The sequence below is a fragment of the Symphalangus syndactylus genome, chromosome 20 (genome assembly GCF_028878055.3).
Source record: "Symphalangus syndactylus isolate Jambi chromosome 20, NHGRI_mSymSyn1-v2.1_pri, whole genome shotgun sequence".
NCBI classification, from domain to species: domain Eukaryota; kingdom Metazoa; phylum Chordata; class Mammalia; order Primates; family Hylobatidae; genus Symphalangus; species Symphalangus syndactylus.
Genome location: NC_072442.2, coordinates 25,788,785 through 25,810,596, shown reverse-complemented (window position 1 = coordinate 25,810,596; position 21,812 = coordinate 25,788,785). Strand labels below are relative to the sequence as shown.

The 21,812-nt window shown below is 40.7% G+C and overlaps 1 protein-coding gene across 5 annotated transcripts in view; it reads left to right on the top strand.

The window, feature by feature from the left end:
* Positions 1-21,812, top strand: part of ACACA (acetyl-CoA carboxylase alpha) — a 275,744-nt gene that overhangs the window by 51,559 nt on the left and 202,373 nt on the right. Inside the window, exon 1 of one of the 5 annotated variants that reach the window (XM_055257042.2) lies at positions 9,928-10,416. The exons of the other annotated variants lie outside the window; for them this stretch is intronic. Within the exon in view, the coding sequence (XP_055113017.1) occupies positions 10,364-10,416 (53 nt within the window). The 5' untranslated portion in view covers positions 9,928-10,363. Of the gene's footprint in view, positions 1-9,927; positions 10,417-21,812 lie in introns of those variants that run through there. 5 annotated transcript variants of the gene reach the window in all.

The window sequence follows — 21,812 nt, the reverse complement described above, 5'->3', positions numbered from 1 at the left end:
TCTGTCAACTTCCACTTACTGACAGGGCTTCAATCATATTGGCCTTTCAGTTCCCCTGAAAAGATAGTAGGCCAATATTTTTCCTATCTCAAGGCCACATGCACTGGTCCTTATGCCTAGAATTCACTTTCACTCTCTTTGATCACTTGAGGTCTTTATCCTTTAGCTTTCAGATCAAATATCATTTCCCCAAAGAGGCTCTATTGTTACAGTGTTCCTTTTTTTCCCATTGCGATAGCATTTATCACAATTTGTAATATTTTTAGTAGTATATTTATTTGATTTATTGTCGCCATTATACTGTAACATGAGTGCAGAAACCATATATTTTGTTTATAGCTGTATACTCATCATTTTCTATAGCATATAATAGTCACTCAGTAAATACTTGTTGAAGCCAGGCATCGTGGCTCATGCCTGTAATCCCAGAGCTTTGGGAGACTAAAGCAGGAGGTTTGCTTGAGCCCAGGAATTTGGGACCAGCCTGGGCAACATAGAGAGACCCATACTCTACAAAAAAAATTTTTTTTTAATAGCTGGGCATGGTGTTGCATGCCTGTATTCCTAGCTACTCGGAAGGCTGAGGCGAGAGGACTGTTTGAGCCCCCAAGAGTTTAAGGCTGCAGTGAACTATGATCGTGCTACTGTACTCCAGCCTAGGCAACAGAGCAAGACTGTCTCTACAAAGTAAATAAAAACATAAAATAAATACTTGTGAATAAGTGGTAGAGGTATAAAGATTGATTGGGAACAGACACAAAAGATAATAGTAGTAGTTTTTGTTTTTCCATTTTCATTTTTATTTTATTTGAGGGCAGTAGCACAATCTTGGCTCACTGCAACCTCCGCCTCTCAGGTTCAAGCAGTTCTTGTGCCTCAGTCCCCCGAGTAGCTAGGATACAGGCGCACACCACTAAGCCAGCTAATTTTTGTATTTTTAGTAGAGGCAGGGTTTCACCATATTACCCAGGCTGATCTCAAACTCCTGACCTCAAATGATCCACCTGCCTTGGCCTCCCAACGTGCTGGGATTATAGGCGTGAGTCACCACACCTCGCTAGTAGTTTTTAAGTTATACATATTATGTATTTGATATCTGTAGTAGAGTTAGGATTATTCAGATTTTCATGTCTTTCTGGGTGGAATGGAAAGTTTTTAAGAAATTTATTAATTTTTTTCTAACATTTCAAATTTATTGGCGTAAAGTTTGTAATAATATGCTTGTTTTTCATGTCTAAAGGATTTATAGTGATTCCCTCGTCCTCATTCCTGATATTGGCAATTAGCATTTTTTCTTTTATTTTTATCAGTCTTAGTAGAAATTTATCAATTCAGTTGGCCTTTTCAAAGAATTAACTTCTGGCTTTGCTGATATCCATCTCTTTATCTCTGTATTCACTCATAAATTCGTCTTATTATATTCCTCAAGCTTTGATATACATTTTCATTATTAGTCAATTAAAATATTTTCTTAATTTCCTAGTGATTTTTTGACTCATAAATTGTTTAGAAATATATCAAGACACTTGTGGATTTTATTACCTTTGTTATTGATTTTTAGTGTAATCCATTGTGTTCAGAGCATATACGCTATGTGATTTCAGACCTTTGAAATTTATTGATACTTTATGGCTTAGTATATGGTCTATTTTGATAAAGTTTCATAAACACTTGCAATGAATGTATATGTTGCAGTTGGTGATTATAGGTTCTATCTATGTTCAGTTTTTCAGTTGTTCTTCTGTGTCTTTGATTTTTTTTTTCTACTTGTTATATCAGTTGCTGAAGAGGAATATTAAAATATTGTACTACAAGGATCTTATGACTGGGCACAGTGGCTCACACCTATAATCCTACCACCTTGGGAGGCCAAGGTGGATGGATTGCCTGAGCTCAGGAGTTTGAGGCCAGCTGGGGCAACATTATGAAACCCTATCTCTACTAAAAATATAAAAAATTAGCCAGGCATGGTGCCACACGCCTTTAGTCTCAGCTACTTGGGAGGCTGAGGCACGGGAACCACTTGAACCTAGGAGGCGGAGGTTGCAGTGAGCTGAGATTGCACTCCAGCCTGAGTGATAGAGTGAGACTCTGTCTTAAAAACAAAGCAAAACAAAACAAAACAATAAGAAAAAAGACATTCAACACAATAGAAATATGGGGAAAAGACTTCAACAGGCACTTCAAAAGAAGATACCAAATGTCAAGTAAGCATATGAAAAGTTGCTCAATACTACTAGTCATCAGGGATTTGCAAATTAAAATTACAATGAGTTAAACACATATCCCAACCAAAAAAGCTAAAATTAAAAAACCAGCAATATCAAGTGTTAGCAGGGAAATGGAACACACTGACTCTCACACATCACTGGGATTAATATGAATTGGTACAGCCATTTTAGAAAACTATTTAGCAGTATCATTTAAAGCTAAACATGCACATACCTCACTAGTAAGCAATTTCATTTTAGTGTGTATTCCCAGAGGAAATTAGTTCATTTAATCCATCAAAAATAAGCAAATATTGTCAAAACTCATAAACAACCCAAATGTCCATGAATAGTAGAATAGGTAAGTAAATCATGGTATATCATATGATGGAATCCCATACAGAAATGAAGATGAACAAGCTACTGCTGTATCACAACATGGGTGAATTTTTTTTTCCATAAATTCAACCAAGTGGTAAGCGTAGATAAATTTTATACACATAAGGCCAGGCATGGTGGCTCACGCCTGTAATCCCAGCACTTTGGGAGGCCGAGGTGGGAGGATCAGTTGAGGCCAGGAGTTCGAGACCAGCCTGGCCAAAATGGTGAAACCTCATCTCTAGTAAAAATACAAAAAAAATTAGCTGGGTGTGGTGGTGCTCACCTCTAATCCCAGCTACTTGGAAGGCTGAGGCAGGAGAATCCCTTGATCCCAGGAGGCAGAGGTTGCAGTGAGCCGAGAGTGCAGTACTGCACTCCAGCCTGGGTGACAGAGCAAGACTCCATTGCAAAAAAAAAAAAAAAGATTTTATACACATAATATTGATCAAAAGAAGTTAGACATTAAAGTACATACATTATGTAACACTATATATATGAAGTTCAAGAGTAAACAAGACTGATTAATGGTTATAAAAGGTCAGAGTAGTCTTTACCTTTAAGGGAGAATATTGACGAGGAAGGGACACAAGCTCTCTGGGACTCTGGAAATATTCTGTATCTTAATGAGGTGACTGGTTATATGGCTATATATATATTAATTTTACATATATATGTTTTATACTTAAGATTTTTCCACTTCATTGTATGAAGTTGTATCGGTCATTAAAAAGTAAATAAAACAGGGAGGACTTCCAGGTATAGCTGAATGAGGAGATTGGCAGATCTTCAACACAAAAACCAACTGTAAAGACTGACAAACTTGACAAAATTAACCATTTTAACACTCTTGAAATCAACCAAAAGGCATACAATAATTTGAGAAAATTTTATGATTAAAAAACTGCTGGCTGGGCGTGGTGGCTCACTCCTGTAATCCCAGCACTTTGGGAGGCCGAGGTGGGCAGATCGCAAGGTCATCCTGGCTAACACGGTGAAACCCCGTCTCTACTAAAAATACAAAAAATTAGCTGGGCGTAGTGATGGGCACCTGTAGTCCCGGCTGCTCGGGAGGCTGAGGCAGGAGAATGGCGGGAACCTGGGAGGCGGAGCTTGCAGTGAGCCGAGATAGTGCCACTGCACTCCAGCCTAGGCGACAGAGCAAGACTCTGTCTCAAAAAAAAAAAAAAAAAAGCTAAAATTCCGTAAAACAGCAGGAGTTTGTGGTATTCTTGTCTGGGATTGTTCCTATTCCCCTTTCCCCAGCTGATTCGTCATGGAAGTTTCGCCAATGTGGGTAGACCATGAAGACCAGCTGCTTTGATGCTGTGGTTGAAGGGAGTTTACTCAGTTTGGGTGGTGGATGATGTCCATGCTCAATGGCATTGTTGGGAGAAGTGACCACTTGGCAGTGGGTGAGTGGCACAGGCCAGTGACTTTGCCAGACTGAGGCCTGTTTGTGGTTGGGGCAAGCATATTGCAGGCTGAGGCATGTACATGCACAGAAGAGACATGATAAGGCCCAACGGAAAGTAACAGCTAGGGCAGACTTGAAAAACCTGAACTTTGAATGCACTACTCTATATCCCCCATACTCCAGACCCATAAACAGAGGACAAAAGCCTTTCTAGCTTTAAGTATATGAGCATAAACTCTATCTAATCATTGGCTACACAGACATAGGGATGACTCCTCAAAAGCCACATTTAAACATAAAACCAAGAAATAAAAAGAAAATGAGCTGAGACATCAGTGGCTGCACACTGTTAGGGAAACAGAATTCACAGATTTAGCTCAGGCAAATGATTAAGCCAAGAAAGAAAGAAACAAACTGTAGTAACAACTTTCATGGGTGAAAGAAATCAGAATCCAAATTGTTCATATGTTCAATTTGTAAATTGTTCATATGCATAATTTGTTTTCTAATCCCATGACAGGTTATATTCAATTTTTAATTAAAAAGCCATGAGACATGTAAAGATACAGGAAAATGTGACCCATGTTTAGGAAAAAAAGAAGTCAATAGAAATTATCTACAAGTGTCCCTAGATACTGGATTTAACAAAGATTTCAAAGTAGCGACTGTAATGTGTTCAAAGACCTAAAGGAAAACATGTTTTAATAATTTTTAAAAACATATTTTTTTATTTTTATATATTATAGGGACAGAGTCTTACCATGTTGCCCAGGCTGGTTTCGAACTCCTGGCCTCAAACGACCTTCTTGCCTTGGCCTCCCAAATCTCTGGAATTACAGGTGTGAGCCACTGTGCCCCATCTTAAATACTAGTGTTTTTTTGTTTTTTTTGAGACAGAGTTTCGCTCTTGTTGCCCAGGCTGGAGTGCAATGGTGTGATCTTGGCTCACCGCAACCTCTGCCTCCCAGGTTCAAGCAATTCTCCTGCCTCAGCCTCCTGAGTAGCTGGTATAGGCATGCACCACCATGCCCAGCTAATTTTGTATTTTTAGTAGAGATGGGGTGTCTCCACGTTGGTCAGGCTGGTCTCGAACTCCTGACCTCAGGTTATTGCCCGCCTCTGCCTTCCAAAGTGCTGGGATTATAGGCGTGAGCCACCGCGCCTGGCCCCTTAAATACTGTTTTTTAAAGCATGACAACAATGAATCAGTAAATAGAACTTCTCAGCTGAGTGCAGTGGCTCATGCTTGTAATCCCAGTGCTTTGGGGAGGTAAGCCGGGTGGATTTCCAGAGCCCAGGAATTTGAGACTCCATCTCTACAAAAATTTTAAAATTACTTGAGCATGGTGGCATATGTCTGTGGTCCCAGCTACTTGGGAGGCTGAGGCAGGAGGATTGCTTGAGCATATTGAGTGTTTGCACCACTACATTCCAGCCTGGGCAAAAGAGCAAGACTGTCTCAAAAAATTAAAAATAAAATAAAATAAATAGAAATTCTCAATAAGAAAAGAGAAATGATTTTTAAAAAGAAGCAAATGAAACCAAAGAGGATATACCTATGGCAAATAAGCACATGAAAAGGTGTTTTATAATTATCTAATAGTTATTAGGTATTAGGAAAATGCAAATATTAATTAGTATTAGGAAAACGCAAATGAAAATATCAATGAGATGTCATTACATACTTATCAGAATGCCTAAAATAAGAAATAGACATAATACCAAAGGTTTGTGAGAATGCAGAAAAATTGGATTTTTTGTGCATTGCTGGTGGGAATGTAAAATGATACAGCCACTCTGGAAAATAATTTGACACTTTCTTTTTTTTTTTGAGATGGAGTCTTGCTCTGTTGCCCAGGCTGGAATGCAATGGCACGATCTTGGCTCATTGCAGCCTCCGCCTCCTGGGTTCAAGCGATTCTCCTGCCTCAGCCTCCTGAGTAGCTGGTATTACAGGTGCCTGTCACCATGCCCAGGTAATTTTTGTATTTTTAGTAGAGATGGGGTTTCACCATGTTGGCCAGGCTGGTCTCGAACTCCTGATCTCAAGTGATCCGCTTGCCTCAGCCTCCCAAAGTGCTAGGATTACAGGCGTGAGCACTGTGCCTGGCTAATTCGACACTTTCTTATAAAACTAAACTCTCACCATATGAACCATATGATCTGGCAGCTTCACTCCTTATTGTATACCCAAGAGAAAGGAAAGCATATGTCCACATAAAAATTTATACATGAATGTTCATAACAACATTATTAATAAGAGCCATAAAATGGAAACAACCCAATATCCATTAACTGATAATGTATAAACAAAATATGATATGTCCACACATTGAAATATTATTCAACCATAAAAAAAAACGAAGTACTGATACATGCTACAGCATTGAAAACATTATGCTAACTGAAAGAAGCCAGTCACAAAAGGCCACATATTATATTATTCCATTTATATGAAATGTCTGTAATAGGCAAATCTATAAAGACAGAAAGTAGATTAGTGGTTGGCTAGGATTGGGGAGCATACTGGAGAAATGAGGAGTGGCTGCTACTGGGCATGGGGTTTCTTTTGGGGGTAATAAAAATGTTCTAAAATTGCCATGCGTGGTGCATGTGCCTGTAGTCCCAGCTACCTGGGAGGCTGAGGCAGGAGGATTGCTTGAGCCCAGGAGTTTAAGTCCAGCCTGTGCAACATAGCAAGACCTCATCTCTTTAAAAAAATGACACATATAATGAAATGAAAATGTCCTTAAATTTATTGTGATGATAGTTCATAACTATGTGAATATACTAAAAACTATTGAATTGTACCCTTTAAGTGGGTGAAACGTATGGTATGTGAATTGTGTCTCAGTAAAGTTGTTAACAAAAAATTTTTAAATGAGTTTATCAAGATCACAGGATGTAAGATCTATATAGAAAAGTTGATTATATTTCTATATGCTAGCTAGAAATGAACAATCCAAAAATGAAATTAAGAAAATATTCTGTTGATGATAGCATCAAAAAGAATAAAATAGGAATAAATTGAGCAGAAAAGGTACAAGACTTATACACTAAAGCTTGTGGAACATTGCTGACAGAAATTAAATAAAATTGGCCAGGTGTGGTGGCTCACGCCTGTAATCCCAAACCCAGAGGCTGAGGCGGATGGATCACCTGAGGTCAAGAGTTCCAGACCGGCCAGGCGCGGTGACTCACGCCTGTAATCCCAGCACTTGGGGAGGCTGAGGTGGGTGGATCACCTGAGGTGAGGAGTTCGAGACCAGTCTGGCCAACATGGTTAAACCCCGTCTCTACTAAAAATACAAATATTAGCCTGGCATGGTGGCGGGCACCTGTAATCCCAGCTACTTGGGAGGCTGAAGCGGGAGAATCGCTTGAACCCGGGAGGTGGAGGTTGCAGATTGCAGTGAGCCAAGATCACACCATTGCACTCCAGCCTGGGTCACAGGAGTGAAACCCTGTCTCAAAAAAAAAAAGAGTTCCAGACCAGCCTGTCCAACATGGTGAAACCCCGTCTCTAATAAAAATACAAAAAATTAGCTGGGCGTGGTGGTGTTCTTTTAGTTCCAGCTACTCGGGAGGCTGAGAGGCAGGAGAATCGCTTGAACCCAGGAGGCAGAGGTTGTGAGTGGAGATCGTGCCACTGCACTCCAGCCTGGGAGACAGAGCGAGACTCCATCTCAAAAAAAGAAAAAAAAAAAAAGAAATTAAATAAAATCTAAATAAATGGAGAGGCAGTCCCTGTGCATGGATTAGAAGACTCAGTATTGTCAAGACAGCAGTTCTCCTTAAATTGATCATAAATTCACAGTCCATATCAAATTTCTAGCAGCCTTTTTCTTTCTAGAATTTGACAAGCCGATCCTAAAATTTACATGGAAACAAAGGACCTAGAATAGCCAAAACACTTTTGAAAAGGGAATGTGTAGTTGGAGGTCTTCATACTACCTGATTTCAAAACCTACTAAAAGTCACAGTTATCAAGACCATGTGGCATTGCTTCAAGGCTAGGCATATAGGTCAATGGATCAGAATTTAGAGTCCACAAAGAAACCTTTAAATATATGGTCACTTGATTTTTTGACAGAGACACATCCTTGATTGAAGATTTCTCTGCTTGTAAAAGCCCCAATGTAAAACAGTCTCTCACAGTGTGTGTGCTGCAGTATAACTCAGACTGCGTTGCAGTCAAGCTAGTGAATGCATCACTGTCTGCCGGGTAAACTGCTACGTCATCCTTGGTGTTTGGCATGTTACAATGCTGGGATCAGTGTGGGCTTCTAGTTGGATTTTGTGCCAGGTATGTGTCTACGTTGGACACTGTTCATGGTAGATTAAAAGGGGGATGCTTTAAATTTGGAGAAATGAATGTGGCTTTTTATTTCTTGTATTCTAATATTAAAGAAAGATTGTGAGCAGCAGTGTCCATAAAAGATCTACATAGATCTCTAGCTTTGCTTTTGGACCTGGGTATGCTGTGTTAGTGTTTGGTTGTCGTAGAAAGGTCCCTTTGGTGAAAGGAAGCGTAAACTCGATTGTTGAGTGTGCCTCTTTAGTATATTTTTCTGATACAGTCGAGTGCAAAATAGTCTGTCTTATTTTTACACTTAGTGCTTTATTTGCATTTTTGAATGTTGAACTGGTATAACAAGTTTGTTTTGTAGACACTTAGGTGTGTGTAAAATTGAGTAGCTTCTCATCTGTGGCCACTGAACTGTCCTGAACAAAGGCTGCAGTGCTCTATTTTTGAGACAGGTTATTCTGAAGAGACGTAAAGATAGAAGGGCTCCTCTGTGTCAGCTTGGTTCTTTAAAGGGAAAGTAAACTTGACTAACTTAATGGGCATTGACACATTGTGGAAGGGATGATGCAAAGTGCAGACCAGAGAACAACCAGGACTTCCATTTTTTATTATAGCTGGTTGTCATGTTGGGTGGCCTGATTGAGTTGCTTTCAAATTTGGGCAACTTGAGTCTTTACAACTTAAGTTGCCCGAATGTCCTTCAGATCAATGTTTGTTTGTTGTAATCATTTATCTTTTATCTGATTATTTAACTTCTATCTGTGCTCCAGGTCATTTGTGTACTTCTGTGTTCGAAGGTTTTTCTGGAAGCTTAATATATTCTCAGTGTGGTTGGCATCAGATGGTTAACTATTTCTATCCAGCATTTTGGTGGGAATAAATTTTTTATGGTTCATGATTCAGGTTAGATTTGGTGTACAGGCCTGAGGACTTGCCTCAGGAAGTTGTCATTCTATAGATTCTAAGCCTTTAGGGTCTTTTGCCATTGATTTTTCTCCTAATACACAGAATATCATGAGCATCTACTTAAGTAAAAGCTAAAAACAGGAAGATATTACAATATAACATTCAGCTAGTGTTTATTTCTTTAAGAGATCTGTCTGTGGCAAATTTGCTTTCATAGTAATATATGTGTCTCAGTAAGTAGTCTTTCTAGGCAGGATTTTTCTTCCCTGCTTAAGGGGGTTAGACCTCCAAAATATTTGTCAGAGTCTCTTTTCCTTTTAAGAGTTTAACCCACAATCTTTTCTGTATCCCTTTTGTACCAGCTCCATTCTTATTCTCAAGCTTTGGTGCATAAAACCTTAGTTTAGGTGTCTATATGTACCACTACTTTGGTCTGAAAATTAGAATCGTGGCTCACACTTGATTCTAAGTTCCCTAGTAGTGCGTGTCGTGTTTCCTTTCTACGTGCTTTCTTTCCCACCTGACCTGCTTTTCCCCACCGTGCAGTCTGATAATTGGTATTATTTGTTTTGATTGGCTCTCAGAAATTACCTCTTTAGACCAAGCTGTGCTCCTCCCTCTGGATTTCATGAGCCCATTATTTTTTTGGCTTAACTGTCCTTGTAAATTTTGTCTTTTTGTCCTGGGCTTTCCCTGTCATGTGCTCCTGGCAGCCAGGAGAGGCAGTGGAGCTTTTCTCCGTTGACTGTCAGAAGAAAGTGACTGTTGTTGAAAATGTTTGCTGCAATTAGAGGAGAGCTGCTAAGATCTACTTTCTAGTTACACAAGCTTTTATATTTCTCCCTGGCTCCTCTCAGTTCCCTTGGGAAATCAACTAATTCTGTGTGTAGGCTAACCGTGTGGAGGAGAGAAGATGCAAAAAGGAAGAGAAAGGTGGGGAAGGAAGGAAATTGGGAACAATTAGACAAAAAGACTATGGTTTGAGGCCATCAGGAGTATTCTAGTCTGAATGAAGCCAGGCAGAAGGCACAGTATCTCTTGTCCTCCTGGGTTTTAAGCAGCTGCAACAGAAGGAGGAACTGCGGCTTGTGTTTACAAGGCCAAAATCTGAAGAAAAAGCTTCCATTCTTTTCCCATCTTGATATGGAGGGTTCTCCAGAGGAAAATAAGGAAATGAGATATTACATGCTTCAAAGGTAAGTGTTAGGCTACCACATTTGGGTAATATATATATCTTTAAAAAAAACGGTAAGGTACTGACAGCTAAGCCCTGAAATTTATTTGATCATTTTTTTCCTATCTTTAAAAAATGAAGGCTATTTTTTTAAGAAAATGAATAAAAATGGGCATATTGGCTCCTGAATTTCTAAACCTTTATTTTACATTGGGAATTTGAATAAAAGATCCCTGAGCCCATGTGTGATATTATAGCTACGTTGAAAACAAGCACCCCATGCAGACCCTGCTGTGCTATTATTGCCTGAAGGGAACCTCAGATGTATCAAATTTACTCCCTGGATTTGGCTAGTATTTCCAGTGAAGTCTCTTCAACTGCTGTAAAGGAAAGATATTGTATAGTTTTGCAGAAAACTTTTTTAGAATGTGTGTCTGGGGCTAGGAAAGGTGCCTGCTGTGATTGTGACATGTAGTCAGACAGAGTTGTTCAGGATGCCGAACTCCTTCACTTTGGGACCTTTCTTATTGCCATTAGAACTCAGGCTGAGGAGGAAATGAGTCAGGCCTTCTTGGGCCCTCTTCAGGCCTCTTGCAGGTCTGCACCTCCCTGCAGAGAATTGACATAAAAGACTTGAATGATTTGCTTGTGCAGTGGTGCAGTCATAGCTCACAGTAGCCTTGAACTCCTGGGCTCAAGTGATCCTCCCACCTCAGCCTCTTGGGTAGCTGGGACTACAGGCATGCACCATCAGGCCTGGCTAATTTTTTTTTCTTTTTAAGTTTTTTTGTAGAGAGGGGGTCTCACTGTGTTGCCCAGGCTAGTCTCAAACTCCTATACTCAAGCAATTCTCCCACTTTGGCCTCCAGCAGTGTTGGTATTACAGGCCACTGTGCCTGGCATCCCTCCATTATCTTTTTTGTTTGCTTGTTTTTATAATGTAGAGTTTTTATTTTGAAGGAAATTACTGAAAGTTAAACTAAACTTAGGCAAAGACAGAAAATAAACAAAAAACACTGAGTTGGCAAAATCTGTCTTTAGATCATCCTTTTCCATTCCTTTTTCCCCCCCAACTGCCTCTGTAATTGCCCCTTTTTCTTTTTTACCACTTCTTCCACCCTTTGAGGGGATAACTAAGCAAAACTTCCACTGAGAAGCAAAGAGGTATAAAAGTAACTACAATATAGCTGGGTGCAGTGGCATGAGCCTGTAGTACCAGCTACTCTGGAGGCTGAGGCCAGAGAATTGCTTGAGCCCAGGAGTTTGAGGTTGCAGGGAGATATATTCCTGCCACTGCACTGCAGTCTGGTCAACAGTGAGAACCCATCTCTAAAAATTTTTTTTTCCAAAGTAACTGAAATATATATAATCTATGTTTGTGTATATATATATATATATAATATAGTATCAAAATTTTTTATGTATATACATGTATAAATATATATTTCAAAAATGTATATATAGGCTGGACATGGTGGTGGCTTATGCCTGTAATCCCAGTACTTTGCGAGGCCAAGGCGGGTGGATCACCTGAGGTCACGAGTACGAGACCAGCCTGGCCAACATGGTGAAACCCCGCCTCTACTAAAAATACAAAAATTAGCTGGGCGTGGTGGCAGGCACCTGTAGTCTCATCTACTTGGGAGGCCGAGGCAGGAGAATTGCTTGATCGATCGAACCCAGGAGGCAGAATTTGCAGTGAGCAGAGATCACGCCATCACACTCCAGTCTGGGCGATAAGAGCGAAACTCTGTCTCAAAAAAAAAAAAAATGTATATATATATACACACACACACATATATACATATATATAGGTACACACAGACATGTGTGTGAAAAATGTTTCACTTTTGTCGCCCAGGCTGGAGTGTGATGGCGCGATCTTGGCTCACCACAACCTCTGCCTCCCCGGTTCAAGCGATTCCCCTGCCTCAGCCTCCCGAGTAGCTGGGATTATAGGCATGCACCACCATGCCCCGCTAATTTTGTATTTTTAGTAGAGATAGGGTTTCTCCATGTTGGTCAGACTGGTCTCGAACTCCCGACCTCAGGTGATATGCCCGCCTCGGCCTCTCAAAGTGCTGGGATTACAGGCGTGAGCCACCGTGCCCGGCCTTAAATGTGTTTTATATATAACATAGTTTTTATATAAAAACCTCATGCCTATACATATAGAAATAAAACGTGCATATATATCTCTATAAGTATATATTAATATATAGTGTCTGAATGTGTCTTTGCCAAAATTTATATGTTGAGGCTGGGCGTGGTGGCTCACGTCTGTAACCTCAGCACTTTGGGAGGCCGAGGCGGGCAGATACCTGAGGCCAGGAGTTCGAGACCAGCCTGGGCAACATGGCGAAACTCCATCTCTACTAAAAATACAAAAATTAGCCGGGTGTGATGGTAGGATCCTGTAATCCCAGCTACTCAGGTGGTTGAGGCACAGGAATTGCCTGAAACTGGGACATGGAGGTTGCAGTGACCTGACATTGTGCTACTGCACTTCAGCCTGGACTACAGAGCGAGACTCTGCCTCACACACACAAAAAATGTATATGTTGAAATCTAATTACCACTATGTCAAGAAGTGGGGCCTTTGGGAGTTGAGTAGATCATGGGGCAGAGCCCTCATGAATGGGATTAGTGCCCTTATAAAATAGGCTCCAGGCCAGGCGCGGTGGCTCACGCCTGTAATCCCAGCACTTTGGGAGGCTGAGGCAGGCGGATCACGAGGTCAGGAGATCGAGACCATCCTGGCTAACATGGTGAAACCCCGTCTCTACTAAAAATACAAAAAATTAGCTGGGCGTGGTGGCGGGCGCATGTAGTCCCAGCTACTCTAGAGGCTGAGGAAGGAGAATGGTGTGAACCCAGGAGGTGGAGCTTGCAGTGAGCCGAGATTGCACCACTGCACTCCAGACTGGGAGAGAGAGCGAGACTCTGTCTCAAAAAAAAAAAAAAAGATAGGCTCCAAATATCTGCCTTTCCCCTTCCACTCTGTGAGGACACAATGAGAATCATGTAAGCGAGTAGGACCTGGAGGCAGGGAACCCAAGAACTTCCTAGAACTAAATCAAATGGAAACAAACACTTCAGTTATGACAGGAAACATCCTCTTCCTTTACATAGGATATACACTGAATAAATGACTTTGTAACTTTACTTCATCATCTTTATTTACACAGGATGTACACCAAGTAACAATGGAAATCTCTAGAGGATATTTAAACCCCAGAAAATTCTGTAACCAGACCCTTGCGCAGCTTGCTTGGGCTAGCTCCCAACCTGTAGAGTGTGCTTCATTTTCTTTTTTTGTTGTTCTAATTTTTTGATTTTTTGAAACGGAGTCTCGCTCTTTAGCCCAGGCTGGAGTGCAGTGGTGCGATCTTGGCTCATTGAAACCTTTGCCTCCCGGGTTCAAGCAATTCTCATGCCTCAGCCTCCCGAGTAGCTGGGACTACAGGCGCCCGCCACCATGCCCGGCTAATTTTTTTGTATTTTTTAGTAGAGATGGGGTTTCACTGTGTTAGCCAGGATGGTCTTGATCTCCTGACCTCGTGATCCGCCCGCTTCAGCCTCCCAATGTGTTGGGATTACAGGTGTGAGCCACTGTGCCCGGCCTAATTTTTGTGTTTTTAGTAGAGACAACGTTTCAACATGTTGGCTAGGCTGGTCTCGAACTCCTGACCTCATGTTATCCCCCCACATCTACCTCCCAAAGTGCTGGAATTACAGACGTGAGCCACTGTGCCTGGCTGTGCGCTTTCATTTTCAGTTAAGTCTCTGCTTTTGTTGCTTTATTCTTTCCCTGCTTTGTTTGTGTTTTGTTCAATTCTTTGTTCAAAACACCAAGAACTTGTACACCCTCCTGGTAACGTATTTTGGCAAGCCAGCCAGGAGGTCATCTCAAAAGTTTGGGGTTTATTTTTCTCGTTTGTTTTTCCTGCACCATTTAGGGGAATCTCAGTTTCTCTCTCTCTTTTCCTTTCCAACTTGGGACCGTTGGTGGGCAGCACCTAAACACAGAGGCAACTTCAGGTTTCTGGCCAGGGCCACTCTGAAGGACTCTTTTCTATCTTTTCCAGCTGTGGTCCCTGATCCCTAGGTGTGGCACAGCTTGGGGTGAGCTGGCATTTGTTTCAGCGACTTAAACCTTGTTTTCTCATGCTAAATTCTTCCCTTCCCCTACTCTACTGGCTAAGGACAAAAGAAACCCACCCAGCCTCCAGTTCCTATCATTACAGTTCATGGCTATCACTCTAGTGGAACAGGAAGCATGGGAAAGTGTGCCCTTATCAAATTATAAGGATGCTAGAAGTCCAGGCCTTCATCCAGGGACAGAAGGAAACCTCATGGTAGGCCATCGCCTCTGAAGGGAAAACATGCTAAGCAGCACCAGTGCCCACTTAAGGTCAGAGACATCTGACACTCTAAGACTGGACCCCAAAGGGGGACGGCCAGGGATCCTCCAGACCTCAACTTCTCTAAAGGGGACACCCTAGGCAGAGTTCTGAGGTCTAGTATTAAGCCCTCCTTAGAATTTTCTCTTGCAGTTGTAATACTGTTTGGCTCCAATATTGTTTGGAATCTGGAGCTTGCTGTTGAATGGGAAAGTGGGATGGAGTTGCATATGTCAAACTGCTGTGCTTTATCTGAAATTTTGGTTCACAGCCTTCATTGGATTATCTATTGGGGCAAACAAAGTAAAACCCCCCAAGCTTGTATTGCTATCGCATGCCTTAAGATTCCAAGTTAAACGTGATTGAATCTTTGTTTGTGTGCGTCTATACATGTCTACGTGTGTTTACTTGTATGCACACTTATTGTTACATGTCGTGTCTACCAAATTGGCTTATAAATAAAAGAGCACTTAAAAATTAAGTAAATAAGTCTAAGCAATTTTCAAGTTCATGTGACTTAAGTATAACTTTACTAAACAAGCTGGCTTTAAAGTTAATAGTAAAATAAAACTAGAAATGCCTTCAGAATTGTCAGAATACATTTTTTGTCTGGATTTTATATTTGTCTCTGCTAAATATTTTGAGATGTCAATGTTTGGCATAGAAGGTTATAAAACTACTAACTTAGCCCAAACAAAATGATCTTGGTTTGTGTGCCTTTTTTTTTTTCAACAAATGAGAGTAACTTAATGTTGTTAGCTAAGTCTTCTGAGTTACTGGCAAAAAAAAATACCAATGTATTTACCTTTAAGGCTGTTACTTAGGTTTAGGTGAGCACCTTATGTTCACTGGCTATTAAAAACATGGTTAGCAAGGAAATAACTAACTTTAAATGTTAGTGTCTGATATCTCCGTTTATAGAAGTTATCTAAATAAACTGTTAAACATGAAAGAATTGAGTACAGTGAATGGGATAAATGTTTTAGGTAATCTTTTTGCGTAAATTAAAATCTTGGCCAGGCGTGGTGGCTCATGCCTATAATCCCAGCACTTTGGAAGGCCAAGGAGGGTGGATCACCCGAGATCAGGAGTTCGAGACCAGCCTGGCCAGTGTGGCGAAACCCCATCCCTACTGAAAATACAAAAATTAGCTGGGCATAGTGGTGTGTGCCTGTAATCCCAGTTACTCGGGGGCTGAGGCTGGAGAATTGCTTGAACCTGGGAAGAGGAGGTTACAATGAGTTGAGATTACACCACTGCACTCCAGCCTGGGGGACAGAGCAAGACTCTGTCTCAAAAAAAAAAAAAAAAAAAAATCCTAAAATTATTTTTGATGCTCATTGAATATCTGGGTCAGTCCCAATTAAGAAAAGGTTGTGACATGGGGAAATATGTTTCTAAAAGTTGTGGAATTGTTCTTATCTATAATGCTTTTATCTCTGATGGTTCAGGATTTCTTGCTTTTTCGGGTTTCACTAAAGTTTTAGGTTACTAAGGATAAGAATTCTAGTTAACACGTGATTCTGTATACAAAATGTGCCAGAAAGTGTGTGATTAGTGAGAAAAAATAATAATTTTGTCTAATTCAGAAGTTATCTAAAAGTTAGTTCAATTACAGATTTGAAAAGGTTATTTATGAAACAATGTAGTAAGGAACCGGTAAGGAGGGGAGAAAGACGTGGAAAAGTTTAGATAATAAAATATTTCTTAAAACCTGATAGAGAACTGGAGAAATTTGGCTAATTAACATTTTTATAGTTAAAGTTCTTAGTCTTGATTAAAGTAAAAATAAGTATTGTAAAAAAATGTTGGCAGTTTGCCAATTTTTTAAATATATGGTTAATCGTAAAGCCGGATTTAGTGTGGAGCCAAATTTCACATATGTGCTTGCATTGCTTCACACTTTGTTTCCTGTTTTGCATGGATAGTGCCGGCACTGGAGTACTTATTGGTCATTTGCCTAGAGTCAATTTCTTTTTTTTTTGAGACCAAGTCTCGCTCTGTTGCCCAGGCTGGAGTGCAGTGGTACGATCTCAGCTCACTGCAATCTCTGCCTCCCAGATTCAAGCGATTCTCCTGTCTCAGCTTCCCGAGTAGCTGGGACTACAGGCACACCACCATGCCCAGCTAATTTTTGTATTTTTTTTTTTTTTTTAGTAGAGATGTGGTTTTGCCATGTTGGCAAGGCTGGCCTTGAATTCCTGGCTTCAAGCCATCCGCCCACCTTGGCCTCCCAAAGTGCTGAGATTACAGGTGTGAGCCACCACACCTGGCCTTTCTTATACTCTTTATCCTTTTTTATTCTCTTCTTTTCATTTTGAAATCTTCCAGGATGATGCACAGAAAAATGCTTATGTTTAAAGTCTGATCTTTCTTTTAACTTGCTTAAGTTAAAGAATGCCTTTTTTTGTTAACTTCTGGCTTTCCCTTGAGAGGACTTTATATACTTTGCCCTGTTCAGAAAGTTCCAAGGGGAATCAAAGCTTGTTTTTCTCAAGATGCTTTGAGAATTTCATAGCAGCATAATGGCAGCAAGGGTAAACCTTGAAAGACTATCATTACAAAGTCTGTTTAATGCTTTTTAAGTAGTAAGTTTAGTGTTTGCCCCTTATTGCTTTACTTAGCAAGTTGAAACTATATTCACAAAACAAAATCATACAAATTTACATGATGTTATACAGTTATACAGAGCTTTACAAATGCTCGTATCACCCTCTTTAAAATTACCTATTATCCCTTAGGCCATTGAACAGGTAATACATTTCTGCAAGGGTAGTTCAACTTTGCTTATTAGATGCATAAGCACATTTTTCATTGAATATATGAAATTCATACTACGTTTTGTGCAACATTAAAAAATTACTTCTTAGAGCAGTCACATTAACATTCTAGTATCTTCACATTTTTACAGTTTCAATGAAAAAAAAAATTTCTCCTAAAAGGCATTGCCTTTTACTCTTGCCCTTTCCTTCATGTTTTATTTTATCTTAATTTTTTGATAACTTTAAGACTACATTTATTTAGTATATGTCACCTCAGATTAGTATAATCGTATCAGTCATTTATTTAATAACATCATCAGGCGTTCTTTCAGTTCTTGAGAGAATTGAGATTTGTAATGGTTAATATGACCAGCATATATTTGGGGCTTATATGTAAACATTGGAAGACATGGGCAGCAAAGATCTAAGAAATTTGTTCTCCAAAAACTGTTTTAAAGAAATATCACCTGGTATTTGCTCTAAAGTAAGCTCGTCCAAACCACTGCCCATGGACTGCATGTAGCCCAGGACAGCTTTGGATGAGGCCCAACACAAATTCGTAAACTTGCTTAAAATATTACGAGATTTTTGACCAGGTGTGGTGGCTCATGCCTGTAATCCCAGCACTTTGGGAGGCCGAGGCGGGTGGATCACCTGAGGTTGGGAGCTCGAGACCAGCCTGACCAACACAGAGAAACCCCATCTCTACTAAAAACACAAAATTAGCCGGGCATGGTGGCGCATGCCTGTAATCCCAGCTACTCGGGAAGGCTGAGGCAGGAGAACCGCTTGAACCCAGGAGGGCGGAGGTTGCGGTGAGCCGAGATCGCACCATTGTACTCCAGCCTGGGCAACAAGAGCAAAACTCCATCTCAAAACAAAAACAAAAACAAATATTATGAGGTGTGTGTGTGTGTGTGTGTGTGTGTGTATGTGTTTCTCATCAGCTATCATTAGTGTTAGTGTGTTTTTTTTTTTTTAAGATGGAGTCTTGCTCTGTTGCCAGGCTGGAGTGTAGTGGCGTGATCTCGGCTCACTGCAACCTCCGCCTCCCGGGTTCAAGCGATTCTCCTGCCTCAGCTTCCCAAGTAGCTGGGACTACAGGCACACGCCACCACGCCTGGCTAATTTTTTGTATTTTTAGTAGAGATGGGGTTTCACCATGTTGGCCAGGATGGCCTTGATCTCTTGACCTCGTGGTCCACCTACCTCAGTCTCCCAAAGTGCTGGAATTCAGGCACAAGCCACTGTGCCCGCCAGTGTTAGCGTATTTTATATGTGGCCCAAGACAATTCTTCTTCTTCCAATGTGGCCCAGGGAAGCCAAAAGATTGGATACCCCTGCTCTAAAAACATAATTCTTTACATGGATATACAGTGAATAATTAACTGTGACTATATTCAGTGCAGGTTAACTTAAGGCAGTATTGTAGGATGTCAAGTTCAAGGACTTAGAGTCAGAAAGGTTGGATTCAGATCTGTTTTGTTACGTCTGGCTGTGTGAATGATCATGGGCAAGTTACCTAATCCCGCTGAGCCTCACTTGTAAAATGGTGCTCAAACATCATAGCATTATTGTGAGGATTAATACGCCAATACATGTAAAGAGCTTAGCATAGTGTCTGTCCCATAGCGAGTACTCAGAAATAGTGTTACTTTGTGTAGTTGTCAATAATTAATAAATAATAATCACCGTTCAAAAATGTTTGAGCAGGCTAGGTGTGGTGGCTCCCACTTGTAATCCCAGCATTTTGGAAGGCTGAGGTGGGCAGATAACTTGAGACCAGGAATCTGAGACCAGCCTGGCCAACACGGTGAAACCCCGTCCGTGCTAAAAATAGAAAAAATTAGTCGAGCGTGGTGGCACATGCCTGTAATTCCAGCTACTTGGGAGGCTGAGGCACAAGAATCGCTTGAACCTGGGAGGCGGAGGTTGCAATAAGCCGAGATTGGACCACTGCACTGCAGCCTGGGTGACAGAGTGAGATTCTGTCTAAAAAAAAAAAAAAACCCAAAGATGTTTGAGCAGTTTCTATCTGTGCCAGGTACCCTTTGGTGCTGGGGATACAGCAATAAATAAGAATCTCTGACCTCAAGGGATGAATAAGGGTATCTGACCTCAAGGAACACACACTATTTATCAGGGAAAACAGATGTGTTAAACTCATGTAACAGTCCAGTGTGATTGGGAGGAAAGATGTAAGTGCATGTTCTGGTGTGGCGCAGAGGAAGCTCAGTTATCTACCTCCTTAAGGGGTGAAGTTGGAAGGATCAGTATCAGCAAAGGCTCACTGGGAGCACTGACAGTTTAGTTGCATTTTGAAGAATGAATTGGAGTAGTACTGACAAAAATACTATAATGCAGTGGTGAATTCCTGTTGTTGAGAAAGCCAAGTTGTGATAGAGTAGATTATATTTCTGCCGGAGAGCACATGGTATTGGTTAGGTATCTAAATGTATATGGGGTAATGGAAAAATGGAAGTTCCTAAGAAGATCAGTCCTAGTTTGCATTTTGATTGACATTTTTGTATCCTCAGACTTTGAAATACTTGTGGGATATGAAGTGGAGGTGCCCAGAGGGTTGAAGATAATGAGGACAGATGAAGAAATGTTTGATTGTGCCATACTTATAGTTGCCGATTTTCAAGGTGTGGGTACTTCCTTAGCCTTATTCTCTGTGTTGCCTTTCCATACCATTAGTAACAGTTGTTTAAAAGCCAACTTTATTGAGGAATAATTTACAGCCAAATATACCTGTTTTATGTGGACAGTTAAATGATTTTTTTGTTTTTTTTTTTTTGAGATGGAGTCTAACTCTGTTGCCTAGGCTAGAGTGCAGTGCGTGATCTCGGCTCACTGCAACCTCTGTCTCCCGGGTTCAAGCGATTTTCCTGCCCAGCCTCCCAAGTAGCTGGGACTACAGGCACCTGCCACCACGCCCGGCTAATTTTTGTAATTTTAGTAGAGAAGGGGTTTCACCATATTGGTCAGGCTGGTCTCGAACTCCTGACCTCAAGTGATCCATCTGCCTCAGCCTCCCAATGTGCTGGGATTACAGGTGGGAGCCACCATGCCTGGCAGTTAAATCAGTATTTTCAAAAGTCAGGTTTGTTGAGGTATAATTTAAGTACAGTAAAGTTTACCCTTTTTTTTTTGGTGGAGTGGGGTTGGGATCTCACTCTGTCACCTAGGCTGGAGTGCAGTGGTGTGATCATAGCTTACTGCAGCCTAGTCTTCCTGGCTCAAGTGATTCTCCCACCTCAGACTCCTAAGTAGCTGGGACTATAGGCGTGTGCCACCAAGGCCGGCTAATTTTTTGATTTTTTTGTATAGATGAGCTCTTTCTGTGTTACCCAGGCTGGTCTTGAACTCCTGGGCTCAAGCAATCCTTCTGCCTTGCCCTCCCAAAGTGCTGGGTTTACACGTGTGAACCAATGTACCAGGCCAAGTTCACCTTTTAAAATTATGTAGTTTGATGGTTTTAACACATATATCTACCCGTGTAACCATTACTACAAGATCAAGCTATAGAACATTTCCATCATTCCCATACTCCCTTGCAGTCGGTTCCTACAGCCCCAGCCCACTGATTCGTGTTCTGCACTGTAGATTAGTTATCCTTGTCATACAAATGGAGTCATATGGTATATACTTTTTTGTGTCTGGTTTCCTTCTCTGAACATGAGGTTTTTGAGATTCATTTGTGTTATTGCCCAGTCTGATACACTGATAATGATCCATGGACTTGGGGCCCAAAAGAAGTAGGTTCATGACAAAGTTAAGGACAGAAAGGTAATTTTTATTTATTTAAAAACATATGCAATAATAAAAAAATTAAAAAGAATGTATGAAAGAAAAATGAAACGATTAAAAAAGTGAAAGAAAACATGTACACTGGCACTGTTTTTAGACCTCTGGTGTTTATTATCATTAGATATGTTGCGTAGTGTAATTGGAAGAACATTGAAATGACCATGAAACCTGATTTTCTGGTCTATATATGCTACAGACTTCCTTTGTGACCTTAGACAAATCATTCTCCTTCTGGGCCTCTTTTTCTATAAGGTGCCTCTTAACTTTAAAGTTCCAGTCCAGATGCAGTATAACTAAATACCTGGATAGAAAAGGATGAAGAAAATTTTAATAGATTGACTAGCTTGAAATGTCAGTCTCTAAGAAGGGTACAGAGCATTTTATATTGAGTGCCAACAGCAGAATGCATAGCCTTTTTTACGGCTATCCTTAAGTCTAGT